This window comes from Cornus florida, unplaced genomic scaffold (genome assembly GCF_030987335.1).
Source record: "Cornus florida cultivar Cherokee Brave unplaced genomic scaffold, ASM3098733v1 CherokeeBrave_3.0.0_Hap2_Chr11, whole genome shotgun sequence".
NCBI classification, from domain to species: Eukaryota; Viridiplantae; Streptophyta; class Magnoliopsida; order Cornales; family Cornaceae; genus Cornus; species Cornus florida.
In genome coordinates this window covers 102554594-102570338 of record NW_026775581.1, presented here as the reverse complement: position 1 = coordinate 102570338, position 15745 = coordinate 102554594, and the positions used below count along the sequence as shown (strand labels likewise).

The following is a 15745-nucleotide window of genomic DNA, read 5'->3' as shown; positions in this document are numbered from 1 at the left end:
CTTGAATCAGTTTCTTATACCTCTCCCAGATACCTTAAATAATGTCGATAACAAAACAAACCAACTTCTAGAAAACAGATTTTCTGGACAAGTATGAATTATGTGAAAAATTAAAGGGTAAAGTGCAAAAAAATTCCCTTGAATTATGGGCCAAAATGTAATAAATCCTCCTAAACTAAAAAAAAATGCAATTAACCCCTGAACTATTATACATCGTCGCTGGTCAGAGTGGTCGCCGGCAGAAATTTTTTGACCCTAATCAGGCGCGTGTAGGCTACTTTTTTTCTAAATGCCCATATCACTCTTGTCATACAAAAATACCAAAAAGCCCTTACTATCCAAATCCATTACCCTAATTTGTATTTGTGTCTCTATATATATATATATAGATATATGTGGATATATGGATTTTGATCTCTCTCTCTCTCTCTCTCATCTCTGTCCCTCTCGATCACGATATCTCTCCCTCTCTCTCTAATCTCTGTCCCTCTCGATCACGATCTCTGTTAAATGTATAAATAAAACAAAATTTCCAAATTTGATGATACTTTCCTTTTTCTTTCTTTTTTTCAAATTGAAGAGTTTACCAAATTGAATCCCCAATCAATCATCGAATGTTGAAATCCTATCTCTACCAAATCACCATCTCTGTTTGGAACGTTTGGAACAATTGAATGTGGAGAACATAAAACAAAATTTTCCACATTGATGATACTTTCTATTTTTTTTTTTTTCCCAAATTGAACCCCAAATCAGTCGTCGAAAGTTCAAGTTCTGATCAGCAATCTCATTCCCGTTCTAGATCTACTGATGCATTAGCAGCACTGAGAATACATCCCTCGCGATGTGGTCCAGGCCGTCGTCGGCGACCACCATGTAAATCAGCTACCGGTTGGTGCAAAGACAAGGTAGAGGATTTGATCGTTTTCTTCGCTGTAATGGACTGGTTGGGTAAGGTGGAGAGAGGGAGTTTGTTGGCACCGAGGAGGGTTCGGTGACGCCGAAGAGGGTTTTAACGGCCGAGAGAGAGGTGGTGTTCGGTGAGACACGTAGTCAATCAATATGTTGAAGGTGCGATTGGAAGTGCAAAATCAGAAGCCTGAGATCGTTGGCGCCGTGACGGCAAGGAGAGAGATTAAGGTTACAGAGAGAAAAGTTACGGCAAAACCCATTTTTGTGGCTCTCAAGGTTTGGTTCTTGAGTTAGCGGGGTGCTGTGAGAAGAAGGAAAATGGAGAGGGAGTCGGGTCGGAGGGGGTTGGAAGCGGCTGTGAACCGTGGAGGTGGTTGGGGAAGAAGAATTTGTGGGAGAGGGTTGGGTTCAATTTAGGCCTAATAAAGTTTAATAAAACTGCGTGGTCTTGTATGAGTCCTCTTGTATGAGGGCATTAATGTCATTTAACATTTTCGGTGAGGGAATTTGTCCGAAAAAGATACTGTTTCTTAATTACAGATAATTCAAAGAGATTTTTTGTAATTATAGGAGATTAGTTGCAAAAAAAACTTTCCGAATTTTTTTTGCACTTCACCCAAAATTAAATGTCTTATATCTCCCTGATATCTTTAAAAAGTACCATATACGACTAGAAGTTGAACAAATAAAAAAAAAAAGAAAAAAAAAGTCACGTTACAAAATATGTCTGCAGTCAGTACAGAGTGGTTATCTTTAATCGCAAACACATATTCTTATACTTTGAACAGTCGGTAAAAAGTGGTCATCTTCAAACTCAAACCGATATTCTAATGCTTCAAAGTCAGTAAAAAGTGGTCATCTTTAAACCCAAACCCATATTCTTATGCTTGACAACCATAGTGCAACGCAATCACAACTCTAGTTGAACTGTGCACAACTCTGGTTGAACTGTGCGCGCAGAAATACCAGAAGGCGCCCCATCTTTTGTGTGTGTGTGAGAGAGATCAACATTGATGTAATCTAGAGTCTGATTTAACATCAGTTGCAACTCAATACAATTATCTCTTATAATTTTGACACTGGAAAAAAGTAAAGCATTAAAAAGCATTCCAACAGTGAATGTCCATGAAATCAAATAGCCATGAAAATATTTTTGTAGTCTGATTGAATCAACAGCCACAAACTGGTTCTCATAGAAGCAAAGCAGTTCAATCAGTTGTAGACCATGTACTTTGGTGTAGCGCTGAACTTCTGGTACCCCTTGATGACTTTGTTCACGGCATCAAGAAAGTCTTTCTCTGTTACAGTCTTTCGTCGTGCTCGAATGGCATACATTCCAGCTTCCGTGCACACACTCCTTATGTCAGCTCCTGAATGATAAAAAAGATTTGATACTATGCCATTAAGAATCTGTGGGAAGAATAACATAGCAGAACACATCTTTTTCTATGTAAAAGACATTGAAACAACATGCTATTTCAGAAAGTGTTTTTGTGACGGCCATTTTTCGATCAATTGTCCATTAGGGCTCCCTGTGCAGTGAATCAAGGTAATGCTACCATAGAAGACACACCATCCATGCTTAGAGGAGAAATTATTGTAAATCATTTAAAATTGGAAACTTTTGAACTTTCTCTTGAAAAATAAATCAGTAAAGAAAACGAAAATGACCCATAAGAACGAGGATTTTCAGTATGTTAAGGTACAAGATAGAATATATGTCATGTATATTACATGATCTAGGCCTAAAAGGGTAAAGTATCCGTGTCAGACACGTGCCGGACACACATCAACACGTCTCCGACACACCAAAAAAATGTGTCCGAATATTTTATATTGTCTTGAATTTCCGGACACACCATGGATACGTGTCCGACACACGTGTCCCATTCTTGGGGATTTTAAAGAAAATTTTAGAAACAATGTTGAGTTGAAGTAAAAATATTAGAAGTTTTTTAATAAATTTAAGCAATATGATGGTAATTACATAATTACTTAAAAGTTGTTTTATAAAACAATTTTATATTAAAACAATTAGATATTTATCCTTACATTTTAGTTCAAGGTTCAAACTCTTGCACGATCATCTTTGACTCTCTTGTTCTCCCACCAATCAAGCTTTGCTACCGGTGGATGGTCTCTCTATCTCTCTCTCCTCTTTTCTCTCTTCTTCTTCGTCCTCCTCTTTTCTTTCTTCTTCTTCTTCACAAATACTAGATACTACTTTTTTTTCCTTTCACAATAAATTTCTTTTTAGGTTTCTTTTTCCTTTATTCCCCATGAAACTTTTTTCTCTTTTATGGATTCTTACCTTTATTTTTAACTAAGGCCTAATTCTTTTTCTAACGGAACCCTAATCTTCTTTGTTTCTTTGTTTTTTTCTAAGAAGCACGGATACGAGACACAACACGAATACGGCAAATCCAAAAAAATTAGGACACGGACAAGATAGGGACACGGCGAATAGTGTATATATATATATATATATATATATATATATATATATGATGTAGTACTTTAAAAATTACTAAGTGTTGCTATTTTTCATCAACCTCATAATGAAAAAAATACACAAATCATAACTCATCTATTGTAATAGTGTAATGACTTGCTCTTAAATATCTATTTGTTTTGTCTAAAATTGCATATTAACCTTACAAGTTTAAAATTATTATGTACTGACCACATAAGTGAGTAAAAGTTGTTAAATAACTTCACATATTTATACTTTAACCCAATTTGTCGGACACACACCCTTTGCGCGTTGGACGCGTGTCCGCGGAGTGTCCGAGTCGTGTCCGAAAATTAAATATAAAAAAAAAATCCAGACACATTTTTTGGTGTGTCCGACACGTGACGGGCGTGTCCAACGCCTGTCGGTGTCCGACACGTGTCGAGCACGGATTCTTCGCCCATTTTGGCGTGTTCGTGCTTCCTAGGTTTTTTTTCTCTTTCTTAACCCTTTTTTTATCATTGCTTCTTTTTCCCAGCAAAAACACAATTTTTTTTCATCATGAGGTTATAAAAACTATATATATATATATAATATTTATTATTTGCCGTGTCCCCGCCGTATCCGTATCCTAATTTTTTATGACTTGCCGTGTGTCGTGTCGTATCCGTGTCCGTGCTTCTTAGTACATGATACATGTACACTTTGATTTTATTGACAATTTTTAACATTTTTTAATTAAAAAACTGAACCTATTTCCTTAAAAAAAAAAATTTATCTATAATGCTGTCGCAAAGTTGCAAAGTTACATTAAGATGAGAGGAACACAACTGCTTTCTGTTGCCTCCTTTATAACATAGTCCTAATTACATATTCTCCTTGTATGGAGAAACTAATACCATTTTTTTGTAACCTAATAAATTCCAAAATTAACCCACAACAATTTCAAAACTAAGGACAGTATAGAAAAGTTAAAAAAAATTATAAATTGACTTTCCAAATGGGATATTTATTTTGGAGCATCTGCAAAAAAGAAAGAGGCCCAATACTCTATAAGGACTCATCCATAAACCGGTTACTATTATAAATAACATACAGATATAAAACCAATGCTTATTGGAAAAAGCAACCCCAATGATTTGGGACCAAAAGCGGTTAGTATTTTGGATGGTCATGGAGACTACAACTTTTTAACGAGAAATGTATTAAACTCGTTTTCCGACTTTTAAATTTCAATGTAACCTACAAAAAATTTTAAAGTTCTAAATTATTTACTAGGAAAAGTTTTCAAAACCCAAGGACCATTTAGAAAAGCTAAAAAATTTGTATATTGACTTTCCAAAAGGATACTTATTATTGAACATCTCAAAAGAAAGAGGAACGCTGATTTTGGAATAGAGGGAGTATTTTGGATAGGTCATGAACAACCAATCTACGCAAGAATTTAAAACTAAAAGAAGTTAGAATTTGAAATCCAAATGATGAGGTCAGTCAGGGAAGCATATTCTTACATTGCACAATTTTGCAAAGATTTCCTTTTCTTTTTCCTTTTAAGTGAACCATAGCATTTTAACTTCTAGTGTATAATAGAATTTTATATGCACTTCACTAAGCTCTACTTTGCTTAGTATTTTATATCATTTCAATTTGCTTTGCAAACAAAATCATGTACTGTATACATGATGTGGTACACAATATATAATGTATAAGAATCAGATATATGTTGCACAATTTGACAACAATGCATAGGAGTGATTGCACACTATAAATAAACCGAAAATGCATTAAATTTCATATTATGTTATTTTTGTCGTAACAGTAGCAGCATCAACAATCTGATAATGGAGCATTGAAAAGGGAACCTCTTATGGAGAAGCATTCTTACCTGTAGAATTTGGGCAGAGGCGAGCAAGAAGTTCAAACCGAACATCCCTTTCACAGTTCATTGTCCGTGTATGGATTTTAAATATCTGTGTCCTACTCTCCAGATCTGGTAGGCCAAACTCAACTTTGCGATCTAACCTTCCAGGTCGTAGCAGTGCTGGGTCCAGCGTGTCAGGTCTAAAAAGTGGTAAACAAGAGCCCACAATGTAAGTAATGATGGTCAAGAAGTTGCAAAATCACATGAAAATAATTTGCAATTCTTAAAAATAATATATAAATGAATAAATATAAATACAGAAAAGAATATTGAACACATTCAAATCACCCCAATCCTTGAGTATAGGTACTTAAAATTCTTCTTCATCCCTTGCTTAAGTGTGTACACCCAGTAACAGGTTTGCCCATATCCTTTAGCAACCTCCTTCCTACAGTTTAGGGTCCATGTGTTCCCAAGTCTTCTTAGCAGTAGCCAGGTGTTTCATTCTAGCCTTTCCACGTTGCAACACTAAGGACAGGCTATTGTTGCTCCACATCCCGTCCATGTGCCACCTCTTTGCTTATCTTTGTCAGCACCAAAGTGCCACGTTGTTGACACCAAAAAGTGGCAGTCAAACGGCAGCCACTTTGGTACTGCCAAGGATGAAAAAAAAAAGAGGGGTGTGGACTAACAGTGGAATGATGAATAACCTGCCACTTGTATGATAATGTGGACGAATTAAAGATTTAAAGGAAGACGTGGATGCTGATTTGTAGGGAAGAGATTCCTAAAGCTTAGTTTGGTTAGATAGAATCAAGACAGGAAAAGAAATGGAAAATATTTTTACTTTTTTAGAGTTTGGTTAGCAGGAAAAGGAATTTTTGTGGGAAAGTAATTTTCCATAACCGCCTAATTTTCTCATAAATTTTTCCTACAAAAAACACAAGAAAATTTTGTTTTCTTGAGAAAATTATGTGAACTTACAATTATGCCCCGTTTTTCTCTCTCTATAAATGAATTGCGTTTATGCATAACATTTTGTAGTAATTGTATAATAATCTCTCTCTCTGTGTGAATGTCTCACAAAATTATTTATATAGATTTTTCTATAGTTTTTATATTTTAAAAAGACAAAATATTTACTTAATACAAATTTATTTAGACTTTTTTTCTTATTTAATTTAATAAAAATAAGGACAGTTGAGATAAAACATTATATTTTCTTGTAGCTTTCATGCTATTGAAACTATGAAATGGTATTTTTCCATGACTTTCTTGGAAACTTTTCATGCTAACCAAATACATACTGGAAAATTAATTTTCCTTTCCTTTACTTCACTTCTTTCACTTTCCATTTCCACTATTAATTTCCATCTAACCAAATGGACCGTAAAAGAAAGGAACTATTTTTGAATAAGATGTACACGTGGGCAAGAGATAAGGAAAAGATTTGAACTACCTTAATACGCCAATTCGAAGTTTAAAAAAGAGTGCGCTTAGTGGATAAAAGGACACGTGGCATGATTAGGAGTCTAGAGACTTGGTCACTTAAAGATATGGCAAGTTTGAAAGAGATTCGGCAGCATGATTCTTTGAACTTATTTATTTGTGCTGGTTGGGACAGGGAGCCAATAAATAGAAGGATTAAGGGCTTTAGAAGGCAGCAATCGCTCACTAACAACTGCACTTTCAATTATCATTTACTTTACATGTCTTTTACATTCAAGTCTTGTATTTCAATTTCTGTCAATTTCAATTCAAGTCTTTACATTTCAAGTCTTTCATTTCACATGTACTTTCCAGTCCGTATTTCAATTTGTTTAGTTATCATTGCAATTATTTTAAAGCCCTTTTCAAGAAGGCATTTTCGAACCTCAAGGGGAGTTCCTATTCCCTCTTCACAACAATTGCCCGAAATACCTATATCTTTTGAGCTCGTCCTTGGGCTTTGGCACACCCGCGATCAACTAACCGATTTATAGTCAAACACACACACTATATTATATACATACACTATTTTATTTCAAACAAATTAGAAGGTTATTAAAAAATATGAATGTATATTTGTGTACCTGTATCCTTTGGTTTGGAGATTTGATAAACCTTTGGCGCATTCTCTCACCCTATGCATGTATCCAAGCTCATGTGAAATGAAAGGCTTGGAAAGTAAAGACTTGAATTGAAATTGATAGGTCAATTCCGCATGTATCCAAGATCAACCATGAGGAATTGACCTGGTCACAAATAAACCCAACAAGGTTTCCCCAAGAAGCCCAAGTCAGAAGAAAAAGAGGACCCATCCAGAGAGTTTGTGGACACACACACACCATTTACAAGGCTTCCCCACCACCATCCTCAACTTGAAAATGGCAGAACCCGAAATGAAGCAATGAACAAAGGTTGAGAGACAAATCAAGATCATGGAGAGATTACACTTATGCTCTGTTTGCTTGGAGGGAAGGATTGAGGAGGGAGTGAAGATAGGAGGGATTGGAGAGGCTTGCCGTGTTTGGTTGGAAGGAAGGGAAGGGAGGAAGCAAGCAAGGAGGGATGCAGCATCTCTCCTAACTGTCGATAACTGCTAAATTTTAATCCACCCAACATTGGGCGGAAGAGAGGAAGGAAAGAAAGAATGTTTAACCTATAATTTTTTTATACCTATTTTAACTTTCATTTTTTACAAAAAGAACTTATTTTAACCTTCATCAATTTTACACGTCTTTGGGTTAGGTGGTTAAGTATCACCAATGAACAATCACCGGTCAGTGTAGTTTTTATACGTACATTTTAATTTATTATTAATTGACACTAATATTTTTCTCTATGTTTCTAATTTGTTGCTAAGGCTTCCTTACAAGAATCTATTAGGACTATGTCATCCACAAATAACATACACTATGGGATGTTTTCTTGAGTATCTTTCATTATTTCATCTAATATTATCACAAATAGGTATGGACTTAACGCTGATCCTTGGTGTAGTCCCACCTTTATAGGGAAGTTACTAGTCTCCCGGCATGTAGTGTTAACTCTAGTTAATGTCTCACTATACATGTCTTGAATAAGATTAACAAGTTTTATAGGTACATGTTTTCTTTGTAGAGCCCACCAAATAATGTCCATTGGCACTCTATCATGCGCCTTTCTCTGAATCTATGAAACCATATGCAAGTCTTTTTGTTTGCTCCTATAATCTACTATTAGTTGTCTTGTCAAGTATATGGCTTCCATAGCGGATCTACCCAGCATAAACCAGAATTGGTTAATGTTTTTTGCCTTAGTCTTTGCTCTATTATTCTTTTCCATAATTTCATTGTGTGACTCATTAAGTGGTTTAATAAAATTGAAACACCACATTACCCTTGCAATTTTTTTAAACCCTAGTTGCACTCGTAAAGGAACTGATAGATGCAAGACTATATATATGTATATCACATAAAATAGTGCCGATATGATAGGTAGCCAACTTAACCTATTTGTTGCCATTAGAACTTTGATGTTTCCACGAGCATCAAAGCCATCGAGCTGATTCACGATCTCGAGCATTGTGCGCTGAACCTCATTGTCTCCACCCACACCATCATCAAAACGTGCACCGCCTATAGCATCTACTTCATCAAAAAACACGATACAAGCCTTTTTTGAACGGGCCATCTAAAAAGAGACACATAGTCAGATTCTAAGTTACCAACATTGCTGTGAAGCAAATTTTGCTTAGCTATTGTACCACGAGACAGCTTGTACCTGAAACAGTTCACGAACCATACGAGCTCCCTCACCAACATATTTCTGAACAAGCTCACTTCCAATAACACGAATGAAACATGCATCAGTTCGATTAGCCACAGCTCTCGCTAGAAGTGTTTTGCCAGTTCCAGGAGGACCATAGCACAGCACACCTTTAGGAGGATCAATTCCGAGCTTCACAAATTTCTCAGGATGTAGCATGGGCAGCTCAACAACCTACAACAAGAATGATAGATATCGGCACCATATGGACATGCCAATTTAGAAGTACAGACATACAACCAAATCTAGTTTCAAACCAGAATTCAAAGTTAATGTCATTTAGAGGCACAAAATCTAGATGCATAAATAACAATGGGAAGAAAAAAATGTCAGCAATGCACCTCTCGCATCCTTTCAATCTGCTCCTTACATCCACCAACATCGTTGTATGTCACATCTGGCTTTTCCTCCACCGTCATCATAGTTACACTCGGGTCAATTTTTGGAGGCAATGGAATCTGAATTTGATATTTATTCCGATCAACTCTGCAATGAAATTGAAATTATCAAGCTAACAAGAGCATCAAAAACTTAATAGACACGGAGAAAATTGCAAGCACAAGGATCATAAAAATCATAAAATTGACTTCAAGAAGTGCGAGCAGAAGATAGATAAAAATTATATAATCAACTTCAAAAGATCAATATAGCAATAGAAGTAACAAAGAGTTCCAAAAACAAATGACACTCAAAAAACATAGGTCAGTTAAGCCCTAAACTTGTTATTTCTATTAGATATAGAAATTTCAGCAATGAAGTCACTAACTATACATGAATAAGTTTCTGAAAGATATAGAATGTCATATGGCAACCGCTACTTTTAAATATATAACTTGTCGGCATTTGAAAATGTGACATATGTCCACATTCGATTCCTAAACTGAATACACATACAAACATTTCATGTAGTGCAAGCTATAAGCAAACTAAGCCACGGGGCTAAACATGGGCTTGCATACCGTGACCCAATGGAGTTCATTATGACATTTGCTTTGCATAAGCCCAACCCAGCTGAAATTTCATTTTGTAATGTACATTACATTTAAGTTTTGGAGATATGCTATTAAATGCGTTATAATCATGTATAATTGCTTCAATTGTATAAGTTCATACATTACAATCTCACTTCCTTTTTCCATTTTGATTTCTTATCTAATACAAAATTCCAATTAAAGAATAAAACTGAAAAAGAAAAAAAAAATAGAAGAATCTATTTTTTCATGGTACATAGGGGTCTCTCCAAACCCAAATAAGGTGCTTCTTGGTTCATTTCTTTTTGTTAAAGTTAGCACCAAGATATACACTATTATTACATAATAAATAAGATACATAGGATGACCTTCTCAAGGATTGTTCATTAATAAATAGAAGTTATAGGACATAACAATAACGATCTCTACAAACATTGTTCATTTACAAACACCAAGTAGTTACAAGTTAATGCTTAAATAAAAACACTCTGTATATGGACTAGGATAAGAGGCAGGTGTAGGTGCGTGCCCGGCTCAGCGTTTACAGTACTAGTCAACTCTGAGTTTCCTGGATCTAGTCAAAACGAAATGAAAGGGGTGGCAAATGGCAATGAGTTTGAGACGCATAACAAATTAAATCCAAGTTACGTGTGATTCTTCAACTCAACCATGGCTCAGTCATATTGGTGCTGACTAATAAATCAAAATACAACTCCAATCATCTTGCAACATTACGAAACAACTTGCAACCCTCAAGCATAACCTGATGGCTAAAAGAAAAACTGCCACTTTTGGCTTCAAACAACTCCATCTTTTTCGATTAGAGGGGCAAAGAAGCATAAACGGAGAGGAAGGGGTAAGAAAAAAAAAAAAATCCTGCACCATACTAACAATATCTAGGCATCAAACAACAAAATTTTGAAAAGTTCTTCAAGGACTTGATACTTGCCACTCTATGACCTAAGTATTTTGTAGTTCAAAGTAGCATCTGTACTAACCTTTTAGACAATCTTATATGTGTTGCATGGTGCATAATTTTCAACTTTATGGATCCATTGAGTTCATATTAGTTCAAATGGTTTATGTTTTTGTAGAAAGTTTTAGCAACGTATGAAGCATATAATTGCACACCACCCACCAGTCTCATTTATTGGCTGCAACTAGGTCCCTCAGTGCCAACGAGATGAAAACCACTACCACAAATTCAAACCATGGTCATCTTCATTCCAAACTTCTGATTAAATTCAAGCATTTTGTATGTGTATATATTCATACTGTGCTGTGCCAAAACTGGTACCCTTGAATGAAGCAAAGGAAGGCTAAGTACGATAGTGAAATAAGCACATCCCAATGCTAATTCATTCACAGACATAGCATGACTAAAACTAGTTCTTACTAATAGTGGATCCTTTCTTATGGGGCAGGAGCTAGGAATAGAACCTAATTGGTGAGGAAAAACTGAAAAGAGAATAATTTCATTCAGAACTATAAACTACAGAAAGAAAAATAAATCATATTCATATTTGTGCAACACCATAAATTTTAATTCTTAGAATTGTCAGAAACTTGCAACCAATTTTAAATAATTGTGCCAAAGCAAACTAATTTTTAATAATAAGACAGTACAATTGAATAAAATGATTTGACAATTGCCTTTGAACAGATCAATGCATTAAAATATAACTTCCATGCTGATGATAAAAATAAACATTGAAGAAGGACCATCGAGGAAAAGAAAAATACTCATGACATAAAATTTAAAATATGAGATATTGTCATGAGCTTCTGCAAAAGACACATCTATAGAAAGGCTCGGTAGTGTAAATATGTAAAGGCAGAGAAGAAACCTACCCAACACGCATGCCTTCTTCAATATCAGTTGGGGAAACTTTGTCACCAAGCCCAACGACAAACTACAATTGTAAATAGAGAATAAAATCAGAAAAGATGGTTGTCTATTACTCTAAGGAGTAAAATCACGAAATGAAAAAAATAAAAATCAGCTTCTTTTATTTAAATCAAAATATATTAGAGAATGTTGCCATGTCTAGAAGATACATATTTACATATGTGGAAGAATTTAGAAGAAATATAATGTAAGATAGATAGGACACAAAGATAAGACCATTTTCACCAACGAAAATTAAGGGGTTCGTTTATATCTCCTGCTGTGTGAATATTAATCTCGAAGCAGTCCGAGTAAAATAGTTGTCCTAACAGTAAATGAATTGTTGTATTTCTATGGCTGTTCAGTGATAGGAAATCAAATAAGTGTAGCATTGTTAAAAGAACCTTACCACTATAATTAGCACAATTTGTATAAGAATTTATCTGCTATGACTACTCCGGTAAAAAATGCAGCTCACATAACTTTGTCTCAGTAACTATCACTATAGGAAGAATCCCACTTCTAAAATATATATACTCTTTAATAGAAAATGAGAAGCCTCATTTTACATATTGACAACTTGGGACCTCAACTAATCCCTAGTTCCCATTGAAAAAAAGGAAAAATAAATAGATTCATAGATTCATTTTAAATTTTTAAAATTTAATAGATTCATGGTGTTCCAACATTGAGGAATTTGATATATCACCTGAAAAAAAAATTAGTAACAGGTCATAAGAAATGTACCTTTGCAATTTGCTTAACATTTATAACATATTTTGCATCTTCAGAGTTTGGGCTAATGATCTTCGTGCATCTTGCCACCTAAGTGCCAAACCCAGTCACGGCTTCAGAAAAAGAACATGTCTAAAAATAAAAAAATTTCCAACTGCCAGAAAACCACACCTGGAGAGGCTGCTCCTCCTGCATCATTTGCTTATCAGAAACAAGATCCCATTGGCTGGGTGCAGCCAAACCAGTGTCTGACTCCTTGATACCTATTGTAAAATGAAGATACCACTATAATGATAAACTGGTCACATCCAGGTGCACACATAAAAAGAGAAAATTGTTGATCAACCAACTATGATGATAGAACAAAAAGAAGAAAGATATACAAAAAGTGTTCCTGTCCACTAGGAAGTGGAGGTATTCTAGTAGTCTCTTACGATGCCCTTCGCTTCCTGCTCTCACTTTGGGAGAAAGCTATACTAAAAACAGTTAAGAGGCCACTAGAAGGCACTGAAACAGCATTTAGTGCCTTCTCCCTGTGACACAGCTTAAAACTAGAATAAATAAATATAATTGGAAACTTGCAGTTTAAATTTGCCGTTTTCTAATGTGCCTTGTTAAGAAAAAAAAATAACAATAACTGGAAACATCTGTTTTCAAAGGATCACTTGGAAGAAATCGTAATATAATTTTCTACTTTAAATCAGTTGTTAAAACAGAGAAAGATTTCAGAAGGAAATATAAACTTAATTGGGGGGAATGTTAGAATTCCAATTAAATATAAGAGAATGATTGAAGCAACCATACAGTCGTACACAATTAGATAACCCAGGCTCCACAAAATGGTAAACTACAAATTATGGACGGGGAGCATACCGCATAAATCGTTGACCTTCTTAGCCATTTCCTTAATTTCCTTTTCCGCTTTCTTTATGCTGGCAGAATAAGGTCCCAAGCCCTGCATAGAATCATTGCAGTGGTTCAACTAAAGTAAAAATACAAGATCCTTCCTTCTACAGTCTACATTAAGATCCGATTTAATACTCACCCATCAAATAGTCCTACCGATAACAGGAGGCAAAGAAGATACTACAACCGGTTACTCCATAGTGTGCAATAATCTTACTCTAATAATTCTTACCTTGTTCCATTTCTTCCTTTTTTTTTTTTTCAAACAAAAACTTTGACAACTAGAAAGAATATAAATGGGCAAAAATCTTATTCCTTCACAGAATCAGTTTTTCTATTTCCCAAAAGGAATATATAAATTCACTTCGTTAGGAGCAACACAACTTTGCTAATAACATACCACAAGCATATAAAGATCTGAAAGGCTATTATGTAATTCAATAAAAGGGCAAGCCCAGAAAAGCATTGGCAAATTTTGGAACATTAATTACTCTTAAACAAGGATGTAACATACAAAACAGAAAGATTCTAAACCAACTGATGATTAGATGCAGGTTAGCCTAATACAATTAGGCTTAATTAAGGTCTGTTCCAATACCAACAACATATAAAGAATGAAAATTTTTCATCCTTCGAAAAAAGATATATGCAAATTAGAAAGAATCCAGATAAAAAACCGACAGATCGAGTTCAAAATTAGGTTTTAAGTGGGGAATAGAACTGTACATAGGTTTTGAGAAGAGCGATATCATCCTCGTCGAGAGGACGAGGGTTCTTCTCGTCCTTGATGTCGTCTTCGGGTTCAGGAGCCATAGTTTTCCTCTTCCCTGGGCGGACGGCGACTTTTTCCCTAGATACTTTCTTGAGAAACAAGTGAGGTTCAAGTTCGATGGAGTGCAGAATGACCCACCGATTACGAGTATATTAAACGGCGAGACTACAACACGTGATATGCACGTGTAACGCAGTAACACTCATTTTATCACGGTACTTCTTTTTCACGAAAAAAAAAACTAAATAATAAAATTTCTACTGAAATAATAATAATAATCAATACCAAAAAAATAGTAAAAACTTATTGACGGGTTAAAGGGCTCGTATGCAGGACTAAAATTTTTTTGTTGTAAACAGGTCGTATTGTACCAAATATTAATTGTTTTTAAATTAGTAATTTTAGAGTCTGACGGAAATGGGAAATGGGAAATGGGAGAGACGTTAATAAAAAAAAAAATAGGAAGTAAATAAATAAAATAAAATATCCTTTTTGCCGCATCCCTACCAAAAAAAAAAAAAAAAAAAAATGAAAAACTCAAAATAGGATACTGGGTACTGGGTTGTTCGGGCATCACCTCGTTGCTGTCTCACGGTTATATTTTCAAGTACTCATCTTTTATTTATATATTTCCCTCTTCATAAACCCTAACTCTCTCTTTCTAAAAATCACACTGATTTCTGCACAGTATATCATTATATCTACTAGTGAGAATGGAATCTTCTTCTCCATCGATTTCCATACTAACTGCATTTATGTTTGCAATCCAAAATCAGTTAAACAGTCAACAACAAAATCGACACGGTAGGCTGGAAGTTGTATGACACTGAAGTGACAAACAAACGTAGTAAAAATATTCAGTTATAAATTAGTCTAAATTGTTAAAGAACCCAACACAAAAAATGAAGTTCCATAAATTTCTAATTGGCTTGATTATTCCCGTCAAATTCAAATAATAGAAAAGGCAAATCATTTAGAATCAGAAATTCAACATATAAATTTTGTATGCTGATTTTTCCTTTTTTAATTTTCACGCTATTTTGGAAAGAAAATTCGGTTCTTCCGTATAAATCTTTTTTTTTTTTTTGTCGAGAAGGTAGAAGAGAAGGATAGGAAACCAAAATTTGGGTTCTTCTTAGATCCATTCACCTACACCCCCTATGAATACACTATGACTTAGGCAGATTGAACAGTATAAGCAAAAGGTAGTTGAAGAAGTGGGGTTATGTAGCTGGAAAGAATTCAATGTTTGATTGTGGCTAACAATATAGTCAAGGATAGGTAAGTTATTTAAATTTTTAGCTAGCATTTAAAAGTTGTAATTGTATCGTATCATTTGAGAACATAAGGGAATTTTTTTATTGTGGTATTAATTGTGACCTGAAAGAACTTTGAATTGAAACAAAGTTTTGGTATCCTAATGGTTTTAGGATTTGAATGTCATGATTTGAACTTTAAA

The 15745-nt window shown here is 34.8% G+C and overlaps 1 protein-coding gene across 1 annotated transcript; it reads right to left on the bottom strand.

Annotated features, from left to right (window-relative positions):
- Window positions 1-1922: 1922 nt before the first annotated feature.
- LOC132283653 (26S proteasome regulatory subunit 7A) lies at window positions 1923-14421 on the bottom strand. Its single transcript, XM_059785647.1, has 10 exons — window positions 14241-14421; window positions 13482-13563; window positions 12780-12871; window positions 12621-12698; window positions 11837-11898; window positions 9356-9500; window positions 8970-9188; window positions 8698-8879; window positions 5250-5425; window positions 1923-2282 (listed from the first exon to the last, which is right to left on the bottom strand). Exons 1-10 carry the CDS (start codon window positions 14325-14327, stop codon window positions 2125-2127), a joined length of 1281 nt encoding a protein of 426 aa, XP_059641630.1. The 5' UTR covers window positions 14328-14421; the 3' UTR covers window positions 1923-2124.
- Window positions 14422-15745: the final 1324 nt, after the last annotated feature.